General features: G+C 48.4%; 9 protein-coding genes across 9 annotated transcripts; 4 read left to right on the top strand and 5 right to left on the bottom strand.

Annotated features, from left to right (window-relative positions):
* Positions 1-2,109: 2,109 nt before the first annotated feature.
* GT037_000775 (wlm-domain-containing protein) lies at positions 2,110-3,492 on the top strand (the record flags this gene model as incomplete). The annotated part of the gene is made up of 1 exon (XM_038925822.1): positions 2,110-3,492. The coding sequence occupies one exon, from the start codon at positions 2,110-2,112 to the stop codon at positions 3,490-3,492; it is 1,383 nt and encodes a 460-aa protein (XP_038791678.1).
* Positions 3,493-3,781: 289 nt separating this feature from the next.
* GT037_000776 (spindle-pole body protein) lies at positions 3,782-7,249 on the bottom strand (the record flags this gene model as incomplete). Its single annotated transcript, XM_038925823.1, has 3 exons — positions 3,782-4,055; positions 4,114-6,692; positions 6,752-7,249. The coding sequence occupies 3 exons, from the start codon at positions 7,247-7,249 to the stop codon at positions 3,782-3,784; spliced, it is 3,351 nt and encodes a 1,116-aa protein (XP_038791679.1).
* A 364-nt stretch (positions 7,250-7,613) lies between these two features.
* Positions 7,614-9,554, top strand: GT037_000777 (sgt1 family protein sgt1; the record flags this gene model as incomplete). Its single annotated transcript, XM_038925824.1, has 1 exon — positions 7,614-9,554. One exon carries the CDS (start codon positions 7,614-7,616, stop codon positions 9,552-9,554), a length of 1,941 nt encoding a protein of 646 aa, XP_038791680.1.
* A 135-nt stretch (positions 9,555-9,689) lies between these two features.
* Positions 9,690-16,065, bottom strand: GT037_000778 (cytochrome p450; the record flags this gene model as incomplete). Its single annotated transcript, XM_038925825.1, has 12 exons — positions 9,690-10,493; positions 10,555-10,611; positions 11,066-11,078; positions 11,297-11,500; positions 12,281-12,455; positions 12,520-12,929; positions 13,004-13,110; positions 13,167-13,597; positions 13,662-13,748; positions 13,812-13,953; positions 14,002-14,348; positions 15,366-16,065. The coding sequence occupies 12 exons, from the start codon at positions 16,063-16,065 to the stop codon at positions 9,690-9,692; spliced, it is 3,477 nt and encodes a 1,158-aa protein (XP_038791681.1).
* Positions 16,066-16,851: 786 nt separating this feature from the next.
* On the bottom strand, positions 16,852-17,892 carry GT037_000779 (trypsin-domain-containing protein; the record flags this gene model as incomplete). The annotated part of the gene is made up of 3 exons (XM_038925826.1): positions 16,852-17,167; positions 17,277-17,476; positions 17,605-17,892. 3 exons carry the CDS (start codon positions 17,890-17,892, stop codon positions 16,852-16,854), a joined length of 804 nt encoding a protein of 267 aa, XP_038791682.1.
* A 1,966-nt stretch (positions 17,893-19,858) lies between these two features.
* Positions 19,859-21,007, top strand: GT037_000780 (secreted glycosyl hydrolase; the record flags this gene model as incomplete). The annotated part of the gene is made up of 2 exons (XM_038925827.1): positions 19,859-20,419; positions 20,813-21,007. 2 exons carry the CDS (start codon positions 19,859-19,861, stop codon positions 21,005-21,007), a joined length of 756 nt encoding a protein of 251 aa, XP_038791683.1.
* On the bottom strand, positions 20,807-21,964 carry GT037_000781 (uracil-dna glycosylase; the record flags this gene model as incomplete). Its single annotated transcript, XM_038925828.1, has 3 exons — positions 20,807-21,043; positions 21,094-21,553; positions 21,618-21,964. The coding sequence occupies 3 exons, from the start codon at positions 21,962-21,964 to the stop codon at positions 20,807-20,809; spliced, it is 1,044 nt and encodes a 347-aa protein (XP_038791684.1).
* A 596-nt stretch (positions 21,965-22,560) lies between these two features.
* GT037_000782 (uncharacterized protein) lies at positions 22,561-23,191 on the top strand (the record flags this gene model as incomplete). Its single annotated transcript, XM_038925829.1, has 4 exons — positions 22,561-22,665; positions 22,720-22,917; positions 22,982-23,056; positions 23,111-23,191. 4 exons carry the CDS (start codon positions 22,561-22,563, stop codon positions 23,189-23,191), a joined length of 459 nt encoding a protein of 152 aa, XP_038791685.1.
* Positions 23,192-23,391: 200 nt separating this feature from the next.
* GT037_000783 (uncharacterized protein) lies at positions 23,392-25,644 on the bottom strand (the record flags this gene model as incomplete). The annotated part of the gene is made up of 3 exons (XM_038925830.1): positions 23,392-25,423; positions 25,496-25,565; positions 25,620-25,644. 3 exons carry the CDS (start codon positions 25,642-25,644, stop codon positions 23,392-23,394), a joined length of 2,127 nt encoding a protein of 708 aa, XP_038791686.1.
* Between the last annotated feature and the right edge of the window lie 44 nt (positions 25,645-25,688).

Consider the following 25,688-nt stretch of genomic DNA (forward strand, 5'->3'; position numbering starts at 1 on the left):
TTTAGATAGTATTATAAAGTAGTCTTATTAACTACGTAGTAGAGTAGCTAGTATAACCTATACAGCTCCTACTATAGTTATAGTAATACTACTACGCTTTTAGTACTTTATAGCTAGCTTATAAGCTTTTAAAGCTTTACGCTTACTTAATTTAAGTAATTATATAGCTTTAGCAGCGTTATAGAGGCTTTTATAATACTTTTTTTTAGCTTTTTTTATAGCTTTCTACTTTTTAGTTTTCTCTTAACTTTTCTTTTACTCTATACGCTTTATAGCTTTAAGTTTTACTTTATAATTATAAGCTACTTTACTTACTTTAGCTTACTTAGCTTTTTAAAGCTTTTTAAGCTTAGCTTATTATTATTATTATATTTTATTTTTCTAAACTTATTTAATGCTTATAAGTAACTACTAAATAGCTCTACTATAATACTTAAGATAATTCTTAAGCTATAAGGTATAGGATTTAGTTTCCTACTTTTTTTTAATAGCTAAGAACTACTTAAAGCCTTAGAGTTTACTATAAAAGAATATATTTTAAGCTATAAGGTAGTATAAACTTTATTAAAGCTTCTTAACCTCTTTACTACTTTAATTTCTTACTTCTTAATATATAATTAACTTTAGCTTAAGCTAATTTTTAGTAGAAAGTATAGAGCTTAAACTAGCTTCTAAATCTAACTTTTCTTTAGTAAACTTATTAAGTATAACTATTAAGTTAGATAGGTGTATACTAGTTACTTTAAAAGACTTTTTAATAAAAAGAAGTTTAAAAACTTTAATTTAGGACCTCTAGAAGAGTAGAAAGAAGTTTCTTTTAGTTATATTAAGTAATCTTTAGTAGTTTTAAAGGTATTAAGTTAACTTTTTTAAGTAAGCGTTTACTAAAAGTTTAAATATTACTATATTAAGTAGTTAAAGCGTATAGGTAGCGTAAAGTAGGTATACAGCTAATAGAATTTTATAATTATAATAATAATTAATAAAGTTTATTATAATATAAAATCTATAGCTATTAAAGAGTAGTAATTAATACTTAGTTAAAGTATACTACTAAGTTTCTCTTTTAAATACTTTCTTAAGCTAATATAATCTAATATTATTATTACTTTAGCTAGAGGGCAATAATATAGTAAAGACTAAGTAGTTTCCTACTTATATAGTATTAACTTAGCTAGTTTATATAGCTTTATTAGCTACCTTAAAAATAAGAGAAGGACTTAAAACACTTCTATCTAAATAAATATAAGCTATAATAGTAATCTACTTACTTAAGCTATTTTTAAGTAATTAGCGTACTTCTTTTTTTATATAATATATCTTAGAGAAGATATACTTTATTCTACTAATTTTTCTAAGTTAAAACTCCTTTTTATTTATATTAAATATATAAGATAGCTAGATGTTATACTTCTTTATTTTTTTAATTAAAAGCTTAAAGTATAAGCTATACTTAGCTCTTAAATTAGCGTTATAATAAAGTTTACTTAACCTCTTACTATATACTAAGATAAAAGAGTTAGAATAACGCTAGAGAAACTAAGTAACTTAGGTTTCTAAAACTTTTTTTCTAGCTAAGTTTATAGTAAAGCGTTATATTATCTTCCTTAAAGGTAGTAAACGTTATTTAGTAAGTATATTAACGTATTATAGAAGCTCTTTTTTATATTATAAATAGAGAAAGAGGTAGCGTATATTATAGGCTTTAGTTTCGCCGCAGTATTATCTTATTAATATTATTTATACTATACTATACTTTTTTATAATTACTTAGTATAAGAAATTATCTCTTAGTTTTTATAATTTAATTTTTATAATTACTTCTTAAATTAGATCTATATTAGTTAAGTTATAACGCGTTAAAGTTTTGTTATTAAGCTAGTAAGAATGCTTAACTAGCGTTAGTGCTTAACTGACGCACAGGCACTGTAGGCGCGTCGCGTCGCTTAACGCCGCGCCCTGCTTATCTCCGCACAAGCAGCCGCCACGCAGTGTCGCCGCCCAGAGACAATCACTTCAACGCTTGTATCAGCACTTTCTCAACCGGTCCATACCTATATACCAGTCACTCTTCTAACGCGACTGGTCTCGCATGCGCAAAGCCCCACAATGGTCCTCGGTTTCGAACGCATCAACGAGCGCACCCAACGTCCAAACGCGCACATAAACTTCATCCGCACCCTCCCCGGCTCGACATCCTCCATAGCAGAGAACATACTCAACCGTGTTGCAGCAATATGCTACCCGTTCATGAAGTCGCACATGATTCTCGTTCAAGCTCTCGAGGAGTTTCCTTACAACACCGAGTTTGTTGGTCGCAACTTCAATGCCGGCGAGGTCATACAACTAGTCCTCCGAGACCGAAATGGAAGATGGTTGCCACAGAGGATGGTGGAGATGGTCATGGTGCACGAGCTTGCCCATTGCAAACAGATGAATCATTCAAAGGCTTTTTGGAAGGTCCGAGATGAGTATGCAGTGGAACTGAGGGCACTTTGGGCAAAAGGATACACTGGTGAGGGGCTATGGGGTAGGGGTATAAATTTGGATACAGGGGCCTTGCAGGCAGACGATGGTGAGGCAATGGACGTGCCTGAGCATCTGTGTGGTGGCACATATGGACGGAAGAGGAACAAAAGGAAGAGAGGCGGAAAGGAAAAGCCTGCACTGAGCTATGCAGAGAGGAAGCAACGGAGAATCGTTAAGAAATTCGGGGCCGGAGGACAAGCATTGGGAGCGGACGACGATACTAAAGTCAAGCTGGAAAAAGGTGTGCCGAAGAAGGGCAAGCCTAGGGTCGCCGGTAGCGCACGAGGACGTGATCTTAGAGCAGCAGCAGCGTTAGCACGCTTCGATCCGGTTAAGAAAGAGGACGTTACTATCAAGAAAGAGGAACCTTCATCAGACAGCGACACAGAAGACGAGTTTGTCGAAGGCGATCAAGACGGTGCAGCGTTGGACGTAGACGGGAAGAGCATGTTCGACGATAAAGGTCGCGCTCTCATCAAGATCTGCGAAGACGATAACGAAAACGATGGTGATGCAAGAAGAGAAATGGATGAGATTCAAAAATTTGCGCCGCAGCCCAATTCTACGGCTAAGTCGACACTGGCCAGAGCCTCGAGCAAGCCACCAAAATCGCTGTCGTTAAAGATGAAACCTGGACCAACGAGTACCTCACGTTCGACTGCTGCCCCTGCTGCCTCAACGCCACTATTGGATTCGGAACTCTCTCAATCTGAGATTCACAAATCTCGGCATGACCCTGATACTCCTGCTTTACGACTTCGACTATCACAAAGCTTTCCCTGTCCTGTGTGTTCCCTTGAAAACGACGCAGAGGCGCTGACTTGCGCTGTCTGTGCAAACGTATTGAAGGAAGACTCTGTTCCTGATTACTGGCGATGCAAGAGCGCTGCTTGCGAAGGAAGTCAGTACGTAAACGCTGGTGATGCAGGCGTTTGCGGTGTCTGTGGAACGTTGAAGAAATAAGGTGAAATCGGTGCAGCGTGCAAGTACAAGAGTATTTGTTGGTGGCGGCAGCAATGGCGGGATGACTATGATACCCAATTTCTTTCAGTATTTCATTTCGCCTACAAAACGTACGAGGGCATTTCAAGAAGATCGAGTTCCAATGTCATAACTTCATTCTGTGCAACAATCATACGCTAAACCGACAGTGGGTAATCACAACACCTGTTCCGTGGTGGTCGACACCAAGCTATGCATAGTAATAACAAAAACGCCTCTACCATCCCTGCTTTCGCAGATGTTGCCAGTCCTACCTCGCAATCCTCAAATGTGAACCCCCCACACTCTTTCTAGCGCTAGTTGGCACACCCACATTCCTTCCACTATTCCGCCTCATACTTTCTAGCTTGGCTTTTAACTGTTCATGAATTTTTCTGTTCTGCGCCCAGCCATCAGCTAGCTTTTGCATGCGGATCGCAGCGACAACAGCGATAATCGCAGACTTGAGCTTGGGTCGGCGGTCGTGCACCGTAACGTCGGGGGTAATACCCATCTGAGAGATGAGATTGAGATCTTCTTGATTACTGTGAGATGTTAGTGGCTGTGTTGCAGAACGAGTCAAGTAGAAGAGTCGAGACATACCATTCGTTGTAAGTTTGAATCTGCATCAAGAAGAACTTCTTTTGGTACCCAAGGGCTTCACGGAACGCCTCTGCTCGCGAGCATCGTGCGCGGAGGAACTGGATTTGCTTAGCGAGACCGTTGATTTCCTTGATGTGGCGTTTTGTGAGGGTTTCCGCCTGTTCGTCGAGATCAATCGCATCCTGGTTGGCCTTTTGTTGGATCGCCTTCGAGGACGCTTGTATGAGACGCAGCTGTGACTCTTTTTCGCGAAGATGTGACTGCAGGTCTTGTAGTTGACGTTCAAGAGCTGATTGCTGATTGCGCGTTGCCGACTTGGCTTCGGATAGGAGTTTGCGATGTTGAGCGTCCTTGTCGCGGATTCGTGATTCAAGATCGCGAATCTTGTTCTCAAGAGCAGCCTTCTGTTCTCGTTGTGCTGCACGGGACTCAGATTGCAAAGCTCCATTCTGGCTCTCCTTGTCACGTATCATAGACTCCAGAACGGTTATCTTCTCCTCAAGCGAGGCTTTCTCCTCGGCGACTTCGTCGGCGTCTTCTTGCAGAACTTCTATCTCGGCTTCGAAGTCGTCCTTCTCCCGACGGGCGTTCTCCCTGAGCTCCTCCAGAGCTTCCAGGCGCTCTTCTGCTAGTCGTTGCAGAGCGTCAACTTGGCTCCTCTGTTCATTTAACTCCTCGCGTATATTCTCAAGCTCATCATCACGCTTGCGTACTAGATCCTGCATGACGTCGATCTGGGTGTCGGGCTCGTCGGCGTGGCTCCTTAAGGCATCAAGCTCAGCTTCGCGGTCGGATATCGTTTGTCGTGCTGTATTCAGCTCTCGTGTTCTGTCACTAAGGTCATTCCTGAGTTGCTTAAGCTCTTGGAGTGTTGCCTCTTGCGCTTCAATCTTCTTTTGCAGACCGGCCATATCACGCTCACGGGCTTGCAATGTTGATTGCAAGCTGGACAGATCTCGAGACAGCGCATCCCGTTCGCGTGTGATCTTCTGAAGTGCTTCAATCTGTGTGTCCTTGCCAGACACAGCGGACCGCAGATTACGCATTTCGCTCTCGATATCTTTACGTTCCTGTCGAAGAGTGGCTACTAAGGTGTCGCGGTCGTTGTTGCCTCTGCGTAAAACCTCCACTTGCTCGTCTTTGCTCGACATCTTCGAGACCAGGTTGTCGCGCTCGCGACGAAGATTCGAAAGTTCGCGCGAGAGGTTGTCGCGTTCCCGTGTAGCGTTGTTGAGCGCCTGCACCTGAGCGTCTTTGCTGTTTAGATTTAAACGAAGGCCTGTCAGTTCTTGAGTCGCATCATCGCGCTCACGTCGTATCGTATTCAATCCATCTAGCTCGCGATCCTTCTGATTGAGATCACGTCGGAGCTGTTGCAACTGTTGCTCGTATGCGGACGCCTCCCGTTGTAGACGTGCAATCTGCTGCATCGCATCTTGGTGTTGCTTGCGGAAGTCGTCTAACTCATCGGCTCTTGATTCAGCGGCGTCGACTCTCGACTGCAATAATTCGATCTCAACGCCCTTTTCGCGAGTGATCTCAACCACCTTTTGTCTAGCATCATTGGCGGATTGTTGCGCTAATTGGACTTGGTTGTCTCCCTGAGACTCTGCAAGCTCCAGGCGTTCGCGTAGAGCATCCATCTCAGCTTCCTTTTCGTTCTGAATAGTCTGAAGGCGCCGCTGCAGCTCCCGGAGTTCGGTATCCTTCTCACGCTCCATCGAACGTAAGCGCTCCTCAACCATGGCAATCTCACGACGTCTTTGCTCCTCTGCGGCTTCGAGGTCGTTTTCGGCTTCGTCAAGGCTTTCGTTCAGCTCTCGTATTTCCTGATCCTTCTCGAGAGTAGCGGAATCAAGCTTGGATTTAAGGGCGTTGATCTCGGCCTCCTTTTCACGTTCGACTGCGCGAAGCTGCTCCTGGATATGCTCGATCTTCTCACTTTGATCGGCCATTTGACGGTCCTTTTCCGCAAAGTTATCTTCTTGTGACTGTTTGGCCGATTGCAACTGTGCTTCCAACTCAGCAATGCGTTCAGCTTGGTCCTTGAGTTGGCGGTCCTTGTCCTCGTCGTCAGCAGACTGTGAATTTTGCGCGTTCTTCAGCTGCTCCTCCAAGTCTCTCATCTGCTCCTCCTGCTCGTCTAGCAACTCGTCTCTTCTTGTGAGCTCCGCTTGTGTGTGCTCCAGGTCTGCTTTGACCTTGTCCAACTCTTCATCGGCACCCTTCTCTTCTTCAAGCTTCCTTTCAAGGCGCTCCACCTCGTCGGCACGTTCGTCGGCCAGCCTTCGAAGCTCATCCATCTCTTCGCGCATGCCCTCATCGACGTGCCGCCGTTTGACCTTTTCGGCGTACTCCCGTAACTGCTGCTTGTATGTGTCTAGCTCTTTTTCGGCGGCTTTGAGGTCTTTCGAGTAGTTCTTTATATCGCGCGCCATTGTGACCTTCTCCGACTTAAGGTTGATGTTCTCTTCCATGGCCTGTCGGTTAAACTCAGGGCCCATCTTTTTCAGATTCTCTTCGAGGAAATGAATTTTAAGCTTGAGACCGAAGTTCTCCTTGTCGATCTGCTCCAGACGCTGCAATTGTGTTAGGGTACTCCAGGTGAGTGAGTGCGGCTAAGCGGGGATATACGTACAGCCTCCTGCTCCCTCAGAGTAAGTACGTTGCCATTTCCGCTGTCCATCTCGCCCTCGGCCCGTCGCGGTAGCGCTGTAGGTGTACTCATAGTACTCGAGTTGGGGTCTGGCAGCTGCGTCCGGCCATCGACGGAATCGGCGAAGGAACTCGAATGTATGTCGAATGTGCTCGCCTCGGGCAGCGGGGTGTTGCTGACTTGGAAGCCTGGCTTCATCGCGGCGGGTGTTGTGAGCTTTCCGTCCAGTAGTCCGTTGACCTGGCGCGTCCGATTCGCGGTTGCGCTCTTCAGCATGGGCGTGAACTCGTTTTTCGCGTTCAGCTGACGTCGGGTAGCAAGCGGCTGTCGGGGTGTTCGGGCGCCGCTCATCTGTTTGAAGAGGTTGTCGCGGTCTGTGGGCGCATGGAACGTCTCTTCCATGCTGAACGAGGGCTCGTTGATCGTGAAGCGCGTCGTGTCGCCAACCTCTGTGCGAGGTGTGTCCGGTAGGTGCGCCATGATATGTAATGTACTCTAGCAACGCATGAGTGAGAGAAATAGAAAGGTCTTTTGGGGCGCACCTCAGTCGTGCGAGTGCCTCATGTTCCACCTCATGATAGTATGGATGTTGTTTGTTTGGGGACGCTCGGACCATGACAGGGATGCAGCCCGCCGCTAGCCCATGTAGGCAAGAAGCCGAAAAGCGTGTCTTCCCCGTATGTCACGTTACGTAGGCGCCGCCCGCACCACAAAACTCACTGTAGGCTTCGTCTTTTTGGCTTGAGGTAGATCTATATCACTTTTTGGACAACAGCCAGCGTACAGACCTAAGCTCTCGGGCCATCGGATCGAGACTACCTTCACAAACGTCTGGCCGGATACAATGGACGGCCCTCAGGATGACCTCAAATGGTTTGGTCAAGGTTTCGATGGCTTTCCTAAGAAATTGCCCGATGATGTCGTGGAATACACCGTCTTCATCATCGACTCTAGGCTCTCGGACATCCAGACAAGGGAAAGATTACAAGCCTTCCAACGCGCCCTGACCATCTTGGAAAAGAGGTTCCTGAAGGAGTACATATGGCAGCGTGATTCTCTTGCGCTTGACCTAGTCCGGGAAGAACATCAGTGGCTATTAAAAGGACGATCTAATTACGGTGATAGCGTCGCAGACGAATGGCTTATAGTCTACTTCCTGCGTGAGTTAAGCAAGGAGTTCAAGGATGCATGGATCCGCATTTATGACAGCGACGGAGAGTTTCTTCTAATCGAGGCTGCGAACGCGCTACCAAAATGGTTGAACCCTGAAGTCGCCGAGAACAGAGTCTGGATTAATAGTCACCGCCTACTGATAATTCCATTGGGGAAGGAAGAAGACCCTGCCCCTTTGACGCAAGTGCAGGCTTTACAGATTATTGATGAGACACCAGCACGTCCACAGCAGTACGGCAAAGTAGAGAAAGAAGCTTTTCATCGCTTAGCTGGGTATCCCGCTGCGATATCTGAAAACCAGCACCATGCGACACTTCCACTACCAAGGAAGGTCGCGCATATCTTGCATATCAATCCATCCTATATCGCACCGGTGGTCGAAGCCTTTTATCTCCGAGATCCCATCTCCATCCGGCTTATACAACCCGAAAAGTCCAGAATTCCTCTCACATTCCCGCCGGAAGATTTTGTCGACGTCAGCGTTCGCTTTACCAAAGTCCTTTATGCTCAGCTCCTAGGCCAGCACTGGGAGCCCCAGGCGCCATGGGATACAGCACTAGAGCAGCTCGCTAAATCTGGTAAACCAATTGAGAAAGCAGAAATCGGGATCAAAATCGCAGCAGGCATGCAAATGCTCCTGTCACACTCCTTGTATGCCTCTCGTAAACCGACGCGCGAGATTGCGCTTCTTTTAGAAGATCTGGAGAATGGTGACGACACACTTCCCACTGACACCGAAATTGCTATTTGGCCCAAACGTGAAGACGATGAGGCATGGCTCAATATTGACTTCTCGGAGTTTGAGAAAGAGCTAGAAGGTAAAGGAAGTGGCGCAAAAGGCGCGTTTGGCGATAAGAATGCGGAGGAGAATTTGAAAAAGATGGTTGCACGCTTCAACGACTTCCTGGCTGACAATGAGGCTGGTGCCGAGGGTGCCGATGGAGGCCTGGACCCCATGGATGTAGACAACGATTCAGATGCTGGTGACAGAGGATGGGAGGATCCTGAAGATAGTGACTCTACAGCTGAGAACGATACGAAGAGCAAAGGCAAAGGCAAAGGCAAAGCGAAGACCAGCAATGGCGAAGATGATGCCGGCACAGATGAAGAGGAGGACGCAGAGGCTGATGCGGAGTTTGCGGAATACGAGCAAGCTTTCGAAAAGTTTATGATGTTGCCCGCAGCTGAGAAAGCCATCCTCACTGATGAAGCTCGTGCGTTAGCTCTCGAACAAGATGCTGAGAAGGAAGAAGATGAGGAGATCCAAAAACTCACTGAGATGATGGAAGCTGAGCTCTTCAGCCACGGGGCACTGAACGTCAACTCCAAGCCCGACCACAAACCAGGAACAGGGCTTTTATCTGATAGTAATGGTAAAGGCAAAGGAAAGCTCCAGGAAGTTGCTGAGGAGGATGAGGACGACGAAGACGATGAAATCTTGGACGAAGACTACAACCTTGCCGATAACATGTTAAAAGCTTTCAAAGGCCAAGCTGGGATGGCAGGCCCGGCAGGCAACATGATGAAGGCGATGGGCGTGCAATTTCCGCGGGACGCTGATGATGAGATCAAGGGTGGTAGTAGCAAGAGTAAAGGGTTAGGCGGAGCCTAAGGCATTTATTCAATAATGTTGAAAGCGATGCTCCATGGTGGAGTTGAAACTCCGATCGGGAGCAACAGCGTGAGCGTCTGTGGTCTTGCGCCAATTATCTCAAGAGCTACTCAGATTGCAGCCTGTATAAATTACTTAGCCCAATGCCGGACCGTTGTCCTTGTCTACTTCATCCATCCATCCATACTTCTGTCTGTTCACCGCCAATTCCAGTGTATCTATCTTTTCTTTCTTCTCGTTAGTAAGATCCGCCTTCCCCGTTTCATGCAGCTGTTCTTCAATCAATCTTCTATATATCGGTGAACTCTCAGCTACCAGCTTCCGTCTTCTTATCATAATCTCCGTCTGACTCTTCCCTTCGATACCCGCAAGTACCGCTATCTCCTTATCATCATTCCCTCCTACATAGAGATTTAAAATCGTTTCGTCTTCCTGGGGAGTAAAATCACGATGTGGTTTGCGCCGCCGAAGGGCAAGAACGTCTTCGGGGACTTTCTTCGCGGCCCGGAGGGCTTGCCATCGAGATTGAATGGCTTTTTCCGGTATGTTGATCTCCTGGGCAATCTCATTGGGAGTCAGCCTACGGCGTCTGCCATCAATTATTGCGGAATCGAGTTCGGCAGTCCAGGATATGGAAGCGCTTTCGTCCCTCTGTCGGATAATTGAATAACGGTGTTGTACAGATTGTATGGAACGGTTCAGACTGGTTGCTGCTTCTTTGTAAGTTTTCTCTTCTACTCTGATAAGGTAGAGGAGCCTATTCTCCTCATCATAGTTCCAGCGACGCAGCTCTTTAGGAGGTTTGAGTTCAAGTGATTTTCGGTATGATCTAGTATTCATGGTAAGATAAAAGATAGGTAGAATTATATCGGTTGTTTTGTTGATTGCAGGATTTGTTAGTAGTTGGTCCACCAAAGGCACGATAATGCCTGTATATATCTAGAGGCGAGAGTGGAATTCCATGGCATGTGACATTTCTGTAAGCGCTATCTGCACGGACGACGATTAATCCACAGTCTTTCACTATACTGCTACCACTATTACTCTTTAGCTCAAGCTACAGATAGAGCAGATGAATGGGAGGCAAAGAAAAGCCAGAGTCGAATAGCGATGGCTCAGAATACTTTATCCTTCTTGAACATACTGGATTCTCAATAGATTCAATACACATATCAGAGTCTTTGCATTCAGTTGCCCATTCCATGATTGCACCATGTCATGCCCACCAAAGCTCTGCGTAAAGTCAATTTCCTACTGAAAGAACTGTACCCTCTCATGTCTCTAAAACCTTGAACTCCATCATAAACTTCTCCGCCTCTTTATCCATTTCTTCCTCCTTCATTTTGATGTTTGACTCCATCCTTCCAAATACTATCATAGATCTCTTTAGGAGTTGTGTTTTCACTTTCTCTGCACCCAACTTCGTACCCCGTTTCAGCGTATACAAAAATCTTGATATTGGAGGGCTTTTGCTACTTCACCACAAAGATAACGCATGAACTGCAACATACTACTGGGAACAGCCTGCGAACACAGAGGTACAAAGTCAGTGTATGTCTCATGTGCGTCTCGCACAATCATGACTTATCCACCTCCCAACGTCGTCATAAACAGCGGCCCCCCACTCCCCGATCTGTTCCATAACACGCGGATTCTACTCGTAGACGAGATATGGTCCAACATATGCACGGTTCAAGAACCCGCATCGAAAGACCACCTCACTGGTTTGGAGATGTGGTAACTGAACTAGGACAAAGTAATGATCCCCATTCTCGTAAGTGATGCCGTCCTTATTGAGGTCGACAACGTCAGGATCGAAGTTGGAAAAGGTACCCCAAAAATATGCGGACAAACCATGTATCTGTTCGTTGTAGATCTTGGTAGATGGTCGCAGAATGTTGAGTTTGGCCATGGTAGATTTGTTGACTATTGCTCCAGGAATGGCGCTGTGGACTAGTTTGTCTGATTGATTTTTGCCTTCACCATCTGACGAAGAACTAGAAAGTGCGGGAGAAAATGTAATCAAAATCGGAGGATATATATTTTGGCATGGATGGTGACAATAATGGTCGATAAAATTGCTGTGGCGGTATGCGGTATTGCTAATATCGAAAACCGAAAGCCTTTTAGAGGCCGGCGAGTCGCTATTCTCAGGTTTTGTCGTTCAAGAGAATTTTGTGTTTAGTCAGTCGCAATGGGAGGGAAAGGCCAGCTGACAATCACGATATTCAAGGTTACGCGACAATTAGGCTCCCTTCTCTAGATAAAGTTTAAGTCAAGCTAGGAGATGTAACTGCGACAAAGGGTACATTAATTTGAATGGCCTAACCTTCACTGGAGAACTACGCTATCTCCTGTCCTATTCCCTAGTACTCTTGTCCTGCTGCCTCTCTTCAACAGATTTCAACGCAAATGCTCGACACTCTTTTTCTCCGCCATACACTGGAGGGAAAGCGGCAGATGCAGGTATGCGAAGAGATGGTGAAACATGTCGAAGCATGCCGTGTTTATCGGGATATACTGGTATACAACAAGATTGCACGAAGGACAGATATAATTAGGGGAAGCTACTACCTTGAGACTAAAGATGGAACTGGTTGCAGATGACACCTGACCCGCTCAGCTCTGCAAACATATACTGTTCCCAAAGCCACTGTCACCGAATGCCAGCACAAAGAGATAGTTGAAACCGAACGCTGAAGCAATGACCTTTCTAATCTTCATACCGTGGCTTGAGTCTGACATCCAACTTTCCTACAGTCATCGTAAAGCAGTCTCGACTCTCGTTCTCGATAGTGCTTCCATTTTCACCATCCGCAAAGGTGATTTCGAATGATCGAACTAAGTTAGCCGTAACACTACGTAACTCCATCATGGCCAGCTTCTGGCCGATGCAGTTATCTAAATATAGGTGTAAAAAATCAGTGTATGTCTTAGATACAGTCTGTACAGGCATATCACTCACAAGGTCCAGTAAGGAAGGGTAGAAAAGCGCGTTTCTCAATAGTGGCATCGGGCCTCTCATCAGTCCATCGCTCAGGCATGAAGGAAAGAGGATCCATCCAGTAGCGTGGATCGCGTTGCAAACTATAGATAGGAATCCAGACGTTGACCTTGCCAGGTATGTACGTGCTGTCAGGTAGAGTGAGACCTTCGGGCGGCGTCTCACGCTGAGGGCCAGATGGAGTAGCAGGGTGTAGGCGTAAAGTCTCGTTGATAACCCCATCTAGATATGCACATTCAGCAACATCTTCGACGTCGAGATGCGCTTTCTCCGGTTTAATCGTATCAATAGTAGCGCGAAGTTTGGCTTGAACTGTGAGATTCTTACACAACTCATACAACAGGTAAGATAGCGTCGCAGAGACAGTATCACTAATTCTCATGTTAGTATCGAGAAATGAATCAAGCTACGCGGAGGCCGTGAGAGATCTACACAAGTCACTTACCTGCCAGCTATGATAAGAAGTCGTGAGTCAGCGTTCATTTCAGGGGTTACCTGGTCCTCATTCGGATTTAGCAAACAAGAGAAGACGTCTTTTTCTTTAGGAGTATTCTGTCATTTGTGAGTAGATACAACTGAGACGAAAGTGCTGGTTTGGAGCCGCCTACCTTCTTTCGCTCTTCAAGAACTTTAGCGCTCCAGTCCATGTGCTCAAAGAGAGCCTGGGATCCAATTGGTGTTCGTGCGATGAGGCGCATAGCCCAACTAATATGTGCAAGGACACTCAATGGTGCCTGACTATCGTGCAACAGCTTGATAACATGAGCTTCTTCACCCGACTCCACCATGCCAAAGCTGCGGTTGAAGCCGATATCGCCCATTACATCAAAGCTGTAAAAGTTTACCCAGTTTGTAATTCGCACTGAGGGTAATGTGGCTTGCTCTTTGAGTCTCAATATGAGAGCAAGTGCATGCCGGTTCAAACGAGGCTCGTACTCGCGGAGGGCTTTAGCATTGAACGCACGGTCCCAGACCTTGCGCCTTTGTCGGTGTTCGTCCTTGTTCGTTGTGAAGTGAAGAGCCCGGCCTGCAACTTCCCCTGCAGATTTGGGGATACGAAGTCAGTGTACGTCTCGCATGCATCTCGTACAGGCACCACTTACCTGTGGTTGAGTAAATAGTACTTTTGCTGCACTTGGAAGTGGGTCCATGGACCAAAGCAATTGCATCCGCACAGTAGATAGTGACCTCTACCAAGGTAGATATACGAAGTCAGTGTATGTTTCACATGAATTTGTACTTCCAAGACTCACCCCGAGGACCAGTTCTGATGACATCCACTCCATAGTGTTTGTGTAAAGACTCAAGCCATTTGAAGTATTGAAAATTGGTAGAAAGAACACCGGCGATAATGCCGTACGATTTCGAGAATCGTGCAAAAAAAGGCCCTGGGATCTAAAAGTATCAACAAGAAATACTTTGCTGATATTCTCAAATGCTTACCTTTCGCAAGCGATGATACAACCCTCTATGTAGCAGTATACTGGCCACCAGGATGGCGAAATAGAGCGAAGCTGTCCTTGCTGCGAGCTCGATTGCAATGCTCACATTCCTGGCACTCGTAGCGGCTATATATTCGAAACATGCAACACTTCCAAAAAGGATGACCCAGATGCCGATGACTATATGGAAGGTGTTATCCCACTCGCCACGGTGAACAATAGAATGGGTGATCAGTGCTATCAACGCGATAAGTGTCTTGTTTGACACAGGATCAACGAGGTTATATGCCATCATAGCCGTTGGAAAGGGGGAGGAAGAAGTGAGAGAGGCATTTGAACAGCGGGGAACTGGTTCAAACAACGAACGGCTGATCAGCTGAAGGCTGGACCCTGAAAGGCTGAACATTGAAAAAAAGGCGTCCAAGCAGAATGCTGTACAAATGTGGGCATTAGCACAACGGTGACAGATCCGAGCAAGCAGTGATGTGAAACCGCGGAACCTATGACTTTATGAGTGGTCATTGTCTTGCGGCGCGGTCGACACAGTAAGCAATCCCTCTGTGATGCCGTGCTTCCTATACATGTTGAAGCGCCGCCTACGAATACTCAGCTTGCAGGGATCACATCTCTGGAACAGGGAGACTAGCCAACAGCGTTGAACCATGTGGGACCGCTAACCTGATTGCAGGCGGCTTAGGGAATCCCTTGCACAAAGAGCAAAAGCTGCACCTTGTTTCTTTTCGGAACCCCAGATCGCCTTACTCCGATCGGACGCAGATCTTCCAGCCGCAAGATAGATCGCATGCTGTTCACTGTCAATACAGGCGCACACACTACCTGTGGGCGCTTCTGTTGTTGACAGCAACTAAATTCAACGGCTTTCCTTCAGTTTGGACTGCGGCGGTACAATCTACCCTCCTCGCTCGTGACTGGTTGATATACAACGATAAGGCTATAAACATCTGGAAGCCTCGAATATTTCTCGCACTTGTCGCCGCCACACAGTCATCAACTCTTCTCCACTGGATTGAAGATCATCACCAGCCGACCTGTGACTGTCCAAGTCCTTCTTAGATACCTCATAACTAACGGAGATGACATCTTGTATGGCGACTCGATAGTGCAGTTGGTAATCAAGTCTGGATGCATCGGATGCGCCTGGCCGATCAGCTAGCGTGCTTCGAGTGTCTGCAAGCATTTGACACCGCATATGAGAGATCGTGTCTGCCACTCTACAAAGCCGTGGTCGATCAAAAACCCAACGTATGTTGAGGTGTTCAAGACTTCCCACCTTCGTCAAAGGGTCAATCCAGGAAGCGATCCATGGTCGCGGTCCATCGGTCTTTTCTGCTTCCCAAGACAAACATTCTTTGACCAAAGAAGGAGCTACGTCATATCGTTGATGTAAACTGCTGATGCTAAGATGTAGCCGCCGCAAATCCATGCGCGAAGTGGATAGTAGAGTACAAAGATCCGTGAAGTGGTTGTAAGCGAATTGCAACACCAGCGAGTCTGTTGACCTGCGAAGCACAGGATAATGAGCTCCTATAGTGCCTCTCAAATTGCTCGCCTCCACCAAACCAAGCTTGATTGACGAGATAAGCTTCAGGGATGTGGCAGGCCTGTCGCACAGGAACGCGAACGCAGTCGGGACGCTAAAGTCTGCTGTAAAGCTAAACAGATTTTTTCCGTAGAAGGACTTCCTAGCTTCGTGGTAAATTTGTCGGCATGTTTGCAACAGCCGAATTTCTATCCTGTGGCTGGACGGCATATCTGATGGCATTCCCAGTTGGTACGTCATTTGGATGTTCCTCAATTCCCCTGAATCGTTCGCCGCGGAGGTCAGACCAATATCGAAGCGAGGTATGTACCAAATGCGGCGCGTGGCGCGTATGCGTCTCAACGGGTAGTTCTTGTCGAGCTGTCTACAAATCCCAGGGCTACGGCTAGCTGCGACTTCCGATAGGATGGCTGCACATTGGACCGGAATATCATCGCGTACAAGGACATAATCATAGATAAGATCTCGGATCTCCCGTGGGAGTTCAAGGAGTCGCGAAGCCATAGTGTCACAAATTTGGGGCCTTACGATGTAGCTATCGAGGATAAAGGCGCATAAAGTAGATTAGGAGAGAGGTGATGACGCCTGTCGTTCCAAGAAGCGTTAGATCAGTTGGCCCGACCTCGGACCCTTCTATGTGTTGCTGGCTAGGCATTTCCCCGCCTTTCTCTCCCTCCGAGTAAAACGACCGAAAGTGTGTATTTCACGCATCGACATGGATACACGAATCGAGTAGACAAGAGACTTAGACACAGTTCAAGTTGTGAAGACAGCCGGTGGGTAACACAGCACAGTTCAATGTATCCCACCTCCTGCAGGCTGATTTCTATCCCGACGTCTGTAAACAAGCTTTGAGTAGCGTTCTTACGCAAAGATATTTGAGTCAATGTAGTACAGTGGCAGACCTGTATCTTTGTTTTCTACAGAGAGCAGAGACTAGAATTACTTGCATTTGCTTACACATTGTTTATCGGCGTACATCCCAAAGAACCCGGCCTGCATCTCCTTGGCTTGACTGCGCCGGACGCATTGTGAGCATATTTTATGGGCGATCTGGTGGGTTTTCTTGCATCGCTTACCACTCTAAGAAGAAGACGGGCAAAGGCAGACTTATATGTTGTTGCTGATCCTTAAGTGTTTAATCAAGAGGGTAAAAGGCGTGTAGTGAACGATGTCCATTTTGTGAAAACTATCCAAGTCCGTCATTGACCATCACTTCAGGCTCCGTCCCAATTATCACTACTATTTCCAGCTTCCCTCCTACCCCTATCTTTGGTAGGTGTCGAGACCTTACAAGTTGGCAGCCACGAAGCTACGGAGCGTAGCCTGACCAATGTTGGCGTAGACACCAGGTGCGTTGGGGGCAGCGCAGCCCTCACCCCAGGAAACAGCACCGACAAGGACCTTGGTGGACTTGTTGACAATAGGGCCGCCAGAGTCACCCTGGCAAGAATCCTTACCACCCTGGGTCAGACCAGCGCAGAACATCTGAGTGGTGACGGCCGATGTGCCGTAAGAGGCCTGGCAAGAGCTGCGAGAGACAACAGGTACGTCAACCTTGAGGAGGTTGGTGGGGAGCGATTGACCGCCTGACGAAGTAGTACCCCTGAATTGAAAGTTAGCCATGCATTGGCGGACAGATATACTTGGTGCAGAAGACTGTCTTCGAAGATGGGTGGATCTTGTATGCACCGGAAGGAGACAGTCAAACTTACCAGCCAGCGACGGTAAGGGTAGTTCCGGCGACAGGATCAGATCCCGATGCGGGAAGCACAGCGTACGAGATAGTGGAGCTCGTTGGGATAGAGGTGGCGAGCTTCATGATAGCAAGGTCACCGTTGTAGGTAGATGCGGTGTAGCCGGGGTTGACCTTGATGGAAGAAACGCGGGCGGTAACGCCACCTGAGGTACGGCTCTGAAAACAGCCTGTTAGCCTTGATGTTTCTTTTTTTCCATGGGTTTGCGAGAAGTTGCATATATTCACTTCGATACTGAAGGAGGACTTTGAAGCATGCTGAAAATAAACAAAAGATGGATTCTCACCAAAGAGCCAGCGCGAATGGTGAGGCTGGATGCTGTTTGTCCGACCGCGCAGTGAGCAGCAGTGAGGACAGTGTTGGCGTTGAGAAGTGTTCCACCACAGAAGTGGCTTCCACTGCGCTGGAGGGAGACAATGAAGGGGAATTCGCCAGCGGCTGCGGCTGATCCACCAACAATGTCCTCCTGGCTACCATTCTCCCAGTCGGGAATCTCAGTGGGATCCTGGGGGATAGCTGCTGAGAGAACCACGGCGGGTATCGCGAGAACGGTGAGGAGGTCTTTGATCTGCATCTTGAATGAAGTTGGCTGAGACGATGGCGGGACTGGAGGTGGAAGCGAAGGACTGCTGGTCTCTGGTAAGGACTGGCCTAAGAACGAGAGGCGAACCGCCTCCTATTTGTACTCAATCCGTTCTTCTACAGGTCTGTGTATTTGGTTTGGATGTGTACACCAGCCTCGCCACCTTGTCGTCCTGTAGTTCAGGTGAGCTGGAAATACCAAGACCACTAGAACAGGGGAAAGCCGATGGTCCTTCCACATGCAGAATGGAAAAGGCTGGGCGGAGCGGTGATTGGTACCGTTGAAGTTACAATTTCCCTCTATAGCCTAGTACTCTTCATGCAAGTCATCCGCCAAAACGCTGCTTATCTGCTGTATAATTATGGATACCTAAAGACCTCGTGTCCAACGCGAAACGGGAAGCTGTTGTAGCACGCTATCTTACCATCGATAGTGTATAGTGGTGTCTCCGGCCCTAGGAGGTATTCTGGCGAGTTTGGCCGCTAGTGGCTGCTTTCACATGACACTGTTTCTGAATTCCTCATGGCATCGGGATCGAGTGAGAAGATACTCTTGAGACTTGTTTGGGAGACGACTTTGAGGCAATCTGCAGCTGGTGAGGAACGAGCCCCTTGCCTCTGCTTTCATGCTTACGGTCACTCCCGAATGATCTTCTTGTGGCTTCACTACGGTTATAATCCTGAATGGGGGGCTACACAATACCTATCATGCTTGCCGTCCAGTAAGACACCGACGGACAGCGATATGATCTAGCCATGATCAACACAGGCGACTAAAGGTGAGATCGACCATGGTGTACAGCGGTGGTAATCTCCCGCGTGGGCCCTCTGCCAAGCATTACCAAGCTTCCGTTTATATTGCCGCCGTGGGTGTGATATGCGAGATAGTAAATGGTTGGTGTGGAAGTATTGTTGTTAAAGCAAGCCTGTCCTGAAAAGGAAGTTACTGTTGATGGGGAGACTTGGCATGCGGGCCGGCCCCTGTAATTCGCCCGAGACACTTTGACCTACCTAGTTGCGATCGCCAAAACACCACACTTGTGTGGAGGCGGACTCTGTGATCACACTAAACGAACGGATTAAGGCCTGTTAACAGTAGGTGGCAAGATATCCACCCCACCGCGGTATCTACCGTTGGCAGGACTGAGCGAGGTGTGCCTGCCCTGGTCTTCGAGAAAAGGGTGAACCTTCCAAGGTTGGAACGAGCAACGCATCTCTTTCTCCCAGCTGACATGGCTACTCGCAATCCGCGAAGTCGACACTTCATACATCATCAAGTTCGCGTAATGACAACACCCGTTGGCTGCACCGTGAAGTATCACCGTCCGTCGCTACTCGAAAGCTGAGCTAGAAACGCTGACCCATCTTTATGTGTTTGCTTGCAGGGTTCCGGTTGAAACCAACGGCACTTGACTGTGACCATTGCAAAGTTCCAGCACCAGTGGCATATACTACCTGCTTTACTATGGTGTTGACAAGCTGCTCTCGACACCATAGCTTGCCTTGTACGCATTCCAGTATTGAGATGAATAAGATGCAAACGCTTCGCTCTTTGTTTCAGTCTATGCTTATGATTGTCTTTACTGCCGTTCTCTGTGTAATCTCAAGATTGAACAAAGTTTCCTTGCACCCTTGGTGTCTGCAATGTACAGAGAGTTCATACTTCCAGACGGGCTCCTGAACAAGATCTTAGTCTCGTAATCACTGAAGACGTCCAACCCCACATAGCTGAGCATCTCAACACGAGTAACACAACTGTCGTCAACTTCTACAAGAGTGTTGGTATACATGACGTCATATACCGGGTTTAATATCATATCAGCCTAATTCAGTATGCTTGCTCTGTAACATATACCTTTGCCAGCAACCACCGCCTGCTCTTGCGTAAGTACAACTCTTCGGAATAAACAGATATCCTAGGTGGATTGCCACAAACACGCCAGGATAGCACCATCAACATGGCTAGCACTACACCCTTGAATGTCCTCGTCTTCAGTAAGACTACCGGGTACCGCCACGATTCCATCCCAGCCGGAATACGTATGTTCCACAAATTGGCCAACGATGCAAAATTCTTCAATGTCACGGCTAGTGAAGATGCCTCATTGTTTACGTCGTCCTCGCTAACCCAATATCACGTCATCGTCCTCCTTCAAAATATTGGTGACGCAATATTCACTCCCCCAGAACTGGATGCATTGAAGATCTGGGTGCGAAATGGGGGCGGTATCGTGGCTATCCACGGTGCGGCCGCAGCTATGCAAGGAAATGAATGCTATACGAAATTGATCGGTGCGAGTTTCGATATGCATCCTGACCCCGAAGCCGGCACTATCCTTCCTGAAAAGGCTTCTCAGGAACACCAGATCATGAGATGCTGTGGTGGGCGCGAGGGCTGGAAGGACGAATGGTATAACTTCCACACGCATCCTAGGGAGAACAAGAACCTGCAGATCTTACTGAGAGGAGATCCGGAAACGTTTAGCGGGGGGAAGCATGGAGCTGACCACCCTTTAGCTGTAAGCAATGTCCCTGTACGAAACTGCGTGTGAGACGCATACTGACTTAGTACACTTACGTTTAGTGGTGTCAGGAAATCGAAGGCGGAAGAGTGTTCTTTACGGCGCTAGGGCATTTCGATGAAGCGTACGAGGACAGTTGGTTCGTGGGACAGGTGAAGAGAGGTATGTTCTGGGCTTCAGGGAGAACAGAAGGCTGAGGTCAGGGTATTAAAATTGAAATCATGCTCCGAAATGGTTGTTGTCTTTACAGTAAGCTTAGTCACACTCCCACATCTGCTCTTTGGCTGCCCAACTCTGGATAAAGACTCCAAAAGCAGAGGTTATCGAGTAACGCCGTGCGCCACCCCCAAGGTTCTGAGAAGCTCAAACACAAAAATCAATCAGCTATAGCTCGGTCTTTTCGCCATCAACACTACTCTTTTCGACGTCACCACTAGTCTTCTCGACATCGACACTCGTCTTCTCGGCATCGACGCTGGCCTTTTCGGTATCGACGCTGGTTTTTGGGGCATCAACTTTTGCCTTTTCGGCATCAACATTCAGGTCCCAGTCAATGCCGCCATCTTTGCCATAGCGTTGCTCTAACCATTCATTGCACTTCCTGAAATGACCGGCATCGAACTGCATCTTGTTAGTATCTTAGCTGCACCAAGGCGGATCGCAGAACTTACAAAACCCCTCGCGGCACTCAGCGGGCTTGGATGTACACTTTTCAACACGAGGTGTTTATCGACCGGAATACCCTTGGTCCTCTGTTGGGCCGGCGAGCCCCAAGCCAAAAAGACAACACCGTTTGTCCGTACCTTTGCAACAGTGTCGATGACCTTTTGCATGAGCAGCTCCCAGCCTTTGCCTGAGTGTGAATTTGCCTCGCCACGACGGACAGTGAGACAAGTGTTGATGAGCAAAACACCACGATCAGCCCATGGCGTTAGAAGACCGCCTCTGTTTGGCGGTGGCTGGTAGTCTGGGTACTCTTTCTTCAGGGCTTTGTAGATGTTCTGAAGCGACGGGGGCGCAGGGTTCGGTGGGCGGATGGAGAAGCAGAGACCGTGGGCTTGATTAGGACCGTGGTATGGGTCTTGACCTGTGATGACGACTTTGACGGTATTGAGAGGTGTATGCCGCGACCTATTGACGATTAGTCTCCTATTTAATTGGGGAAGCTTCAATTAGAAGACGTGGGAGATCGTACCATGAGTAGACATCCTGCATCGGTGGGTATACCGTCTTTCCGCTATTTAGCTCTTTCTTCAAGAACCTCTTCAACTCGAGAAATTGAGGAGTAAGTAGCACATCCTTGACGTGCGGCAGCCAGCTCTCATGTAATGTGTCTAGCTCAAGTTGCAGCAGCTCTTTCTGCTCGTCTGTGAGTTTGGCGACCCATGCGTCTTTGTCGAACTTTGCTGCAGCAGCGCTCTGTTTGGCTGGCGCGTTGGGGTTGGGTTTTGGCGCGCCGAAGAAGGCGGTGATGCTGCCATTCTGCTTAGGCTTCTTGGACGCGTCGGTAGCCGCAGCCGCTGCTTTACGCTTTAGACTCATAATTGCAATGTCAACCGATGTGGAGTATGTGCTCTGAAGGGAAGCGCGGAGTAGCGACGATAATGGTAGGGGAATCGAATAGTCGTGTCAGTATTGCGGCCATTTACAGGGCCACTCCCAGCCTCAGACATTCGCGTCAAACGTGACGTCGAAGACAGCTAGTCATTTCCACCGAACCCCCTGATTGGCCGCCGCGTGTTTCAAGTGCACGTGAGTACGCGCGACGCGTCTGATCACGTGAAATGACATCACAGCTCGTCCTGACACCATCCTCGGCACCGCACAAGGATACCAGCAGGCTACAGTGGCTTGCCCATCACGATGACCGTTTTTCTGGCAAATCAGATATGCACCGATGTTTGATCTGCGCCGGCATGCCTGAAGGTGGACACTGTAGCCTCATGCAGGTTTGCTGCCCGCATTTGTGACGTGGTGTTGCCTAGGGATGCAAACAGGAGCGCGTACAAAAAGAGCGATACAAACAGACGTGCTTGGTATTTCTCCATCTTCATCACCCCATACCCATTTGTTACCCGTCTTCACAACAAGTAAAACTCCTCGCTTCAAATAAACACTAGGCGATCACAACCTCAACAATGGCTTCTTCCAATCCTTCCAACTTTGCGAACTTGCCAAAAGATGAGCTGAAAGAGATTGCCGCCAAGGGCGGTCATGCTTCTCACGGCTCTGCCAACAACGACGTAAGCTGGACCAAGCACATGCACACTCGTGTACAGAAACTGACTTTTGTCAAGTCTACTTCTACTGGCGGCAGTGACAATGCTGACCGTAATCCTGACGGTACCTTTAAGAAGGGTAGTGAGCTTGCTTCCGAGTTGGGTGCACAGGGTGGTCATGCTTCCCATGGTGCTACAGACACTACCTCGAACAGCAGTGAGGCGGGCCGCAACCCAGACGGCACCTTCACCAAGGGCTCTGAGGTCGCTAGTAAAGTTCGTTGTGACCATACGAAATGGATGTAATACATACACTGACTTGGTACTCTCACCTTTACAGCTTGGCGCGCAAGGCGGGCATGCTTCGCACGGATCTAATCAATCCGGTGCTGAGACATCGAGCAACGACAGCGGAGTAAGTTGTTTTCACGATCAGTTGAAGAATCCGTAACTAACCTGTTACTTGCAGCGCAACCCCGACGGTACATTCAAGAAGGGCAGTGAACTTGCTTCCGAGTTGGGCACACAGGGCGGGCATGCCTCGCACTAGGAGCAGCATGATTGATGTGCCAGTCGATCTCTCAGTGAGCGTTGGACATCGGCGTACTACCACGTGAGGCCATAAGCTTGATCACGAGACCATGAACTGAATGCAAAACGAAATACATGACTTGATTATGCATCTTATATAATGTACGACAAGCTGAGATGGTCAGGCTTAAAGTGATTGATGGGACGTTGAAGTACTTCCTAGCCGCTGTAACCCAAAGCATCTAGTTCCTTCTTGATCTGCTTCTCGGTGCTGATCTTCTTGACCTGAGTATCTTCTAGCTTCTCTCCACCGGCTTGACGCATCTTCAGCTCATCAATGGCGCGCATCTTCTTCAGCAAACCTCTGATCTTCTTATCCTGGGGGTTGCCGTCACCAGGACTGGTGACAGTGAGGTCAGGGGGAGGACCCTGACTCTCTGTTTGAATCGGAGGAGGAGCCTGCGTCTGCACTGGAGCCTGCTGACGTTGCTGGGCAGGGTTCTGGCGCTGACCTCCGTCTTGACGAGCCTGACGGTTTGGGCTGTTGCCGAAGTTGCGGTGCTGGCTGGCACTTCGTCCCTGGTGCTCGTATCCGCTCTTGCTGCGGCTACGCTGGCGACGTTCCGGGCTACGTCCAGCTCCGTTAGCTGAGTTGACGCCGTCGGCCGCGAGTCCAGCAGCCTTGTCAGCGGCTTCGCGAGCCTTCTTAGCCTCTCGCTTCTTCTTGTTTTTCAAGGCTGCCTTGGAAAGCTCTCCATCGCCATCCTGGGCGCCAGTAAGGCTGACACCACCACCGGGGGCAGCACCGGGTGGAAGAGTATCTGCAGCCTCTGCACCAGGTACCTCACGCCGACGCGGCTTGCCGAACCCGTTGGCGAAGCCAACATTCGTCGAAGAGATACCGGTGTTGGAGTAGGCCGCGCCTCCTTCGTCTTCACGCTTGAAGTGTAGGGGAGTAGCAGTCCCGCGCGCTCCGGGAGGGCGATAGGCACCTGCCGGCTTCGATGGTGTCTTTTGGGTGCTCAGATAGGCGAGTGCGGACGAATGTGGCGTCGGAATAGTAGTCAAAGGGTCAGTTAGGGGGTGCATCGAGGTCGGCTGAGGTCGCCAAACGACGTGGTAGAGTTCAGCCATGTCTTCGTTGTACATAAGGCCACCGCTGACGTGGTAGATGCGAATTCCGTTGTCAACACGAAGACGCGGGCTAGTGGTTGCAGTAAGAATATGTTGCCCATCGGGGCTCCACTCGCAATAGGTCGAGTTTGAGGTCTTTACATGGCAGACCTTGGCGAAGTTCTTCTCCAGATCGTAAATGTCCATGTCTCCAGCTAGATTGCCAAACCCGGCAACGATGACAAAACGTCCGTGTGGGCTGAAAAGAATAGTGTTGCGCGGGCCTAGGTCGAAGCTGTGTTGTGCCACTGCGCGCTGGTTGAAGATGGTAGTCTTTGCAGGCATGTAGCCATAAGTGACACCGAACTCCTTCGAGTTAGGCGACCAGGAAACGTCGTGAATAGGACCCTCCTTGTCTAGCTGAATGCGCGAATCGAAGGTGCCGTTGGCACTAAGGATGTACATGTTGGTTTCGCCGTAGTAACTCTTGTTCGACTTGTCGACCTCTGTCTGCGCTAGGACAATCAAGCTGGTGCCGAGATCGTTCCACTTGAGCTGGACCTTGTCGCCCTTGAAGAAAGTCTTTTGGGATACAGGCTGGGTAAATTGAGGTACTTGGAAGACCTTGACAGCAGCGGGCATGCCCTTGCGCTCCGGTACAAAAACGGCAACTGAATGGTTCTTGCCTGGAGCGAGCATCATATCGGTGACTCCCTCGACACGAAGCTTGTTCCAAGGGTTGCGCAAATCGCTCGACTGGAAAAATTGCACCTCGTTTGTTACAACGCGCGCACAATACTTCTCGTCGGACGTGTACTGCAGATTCCAGCCACTCTGGTTCTTCTGGACGTATTCGCCGATGACCGCCCGCGATCCGTCATCTTCAGCGTCGTCGGACAGCGTCTTCCAGACTCTGAGGTTCTTCACAGCGTTTCCGTCTTCGTCCTTGGATGGGCGCTGCCATGTAATGAGGTATGTACCGAGGGGGGAGAATCCGAGCTCGTAGACGTTCGGTGTAGGAAGTGTGGTAATGACGTGGCCGACCGAGGCATCAATCACCGAAACCTGTTCTGGTGTTGCCCATGCGAAGTACTTGCTGTCAGGCGAGTAGCAGCAGCAGCGAAGGTTGCCTTCAGGTCTATTGGGCGAGTTAGCGTCGGCACTGGAGTAGGAGCTGCGCGAGAGCTCGTGGCACAACGGAGGCACTCACCGGACGAATCCAGGGAGAGCCTCATAAACTGGGGCAGCGTTGAAGAGCCCGATGCCCTTGGCGGAACGGTCTGTGAATATTGTTAGCGTGCTTCAACAGAAGCGATGGTACAGGGCGAGCGTACAAGCCAACTGTGTGGGAACAGCCATGATAACTAGTCAAAGTCACAGGAAGTTGTACAAGTGGGCGTGGG

The sequence above is a fragment of the Alternaria burnsii genome, assembly GCF_013036055.1.
Source record: "Alternaria burnsii strain CBS107.38 chromosome Unknown 705, whole genome shotgun sequence".
In the NCBI taxonomy this organism is placed as follows: Eukaryota; Fungi; Ascomycota; class Dothideomycetes; order Pleosporales; family Pleosporaceae; genus Alternaria; species Alternaria burnsii.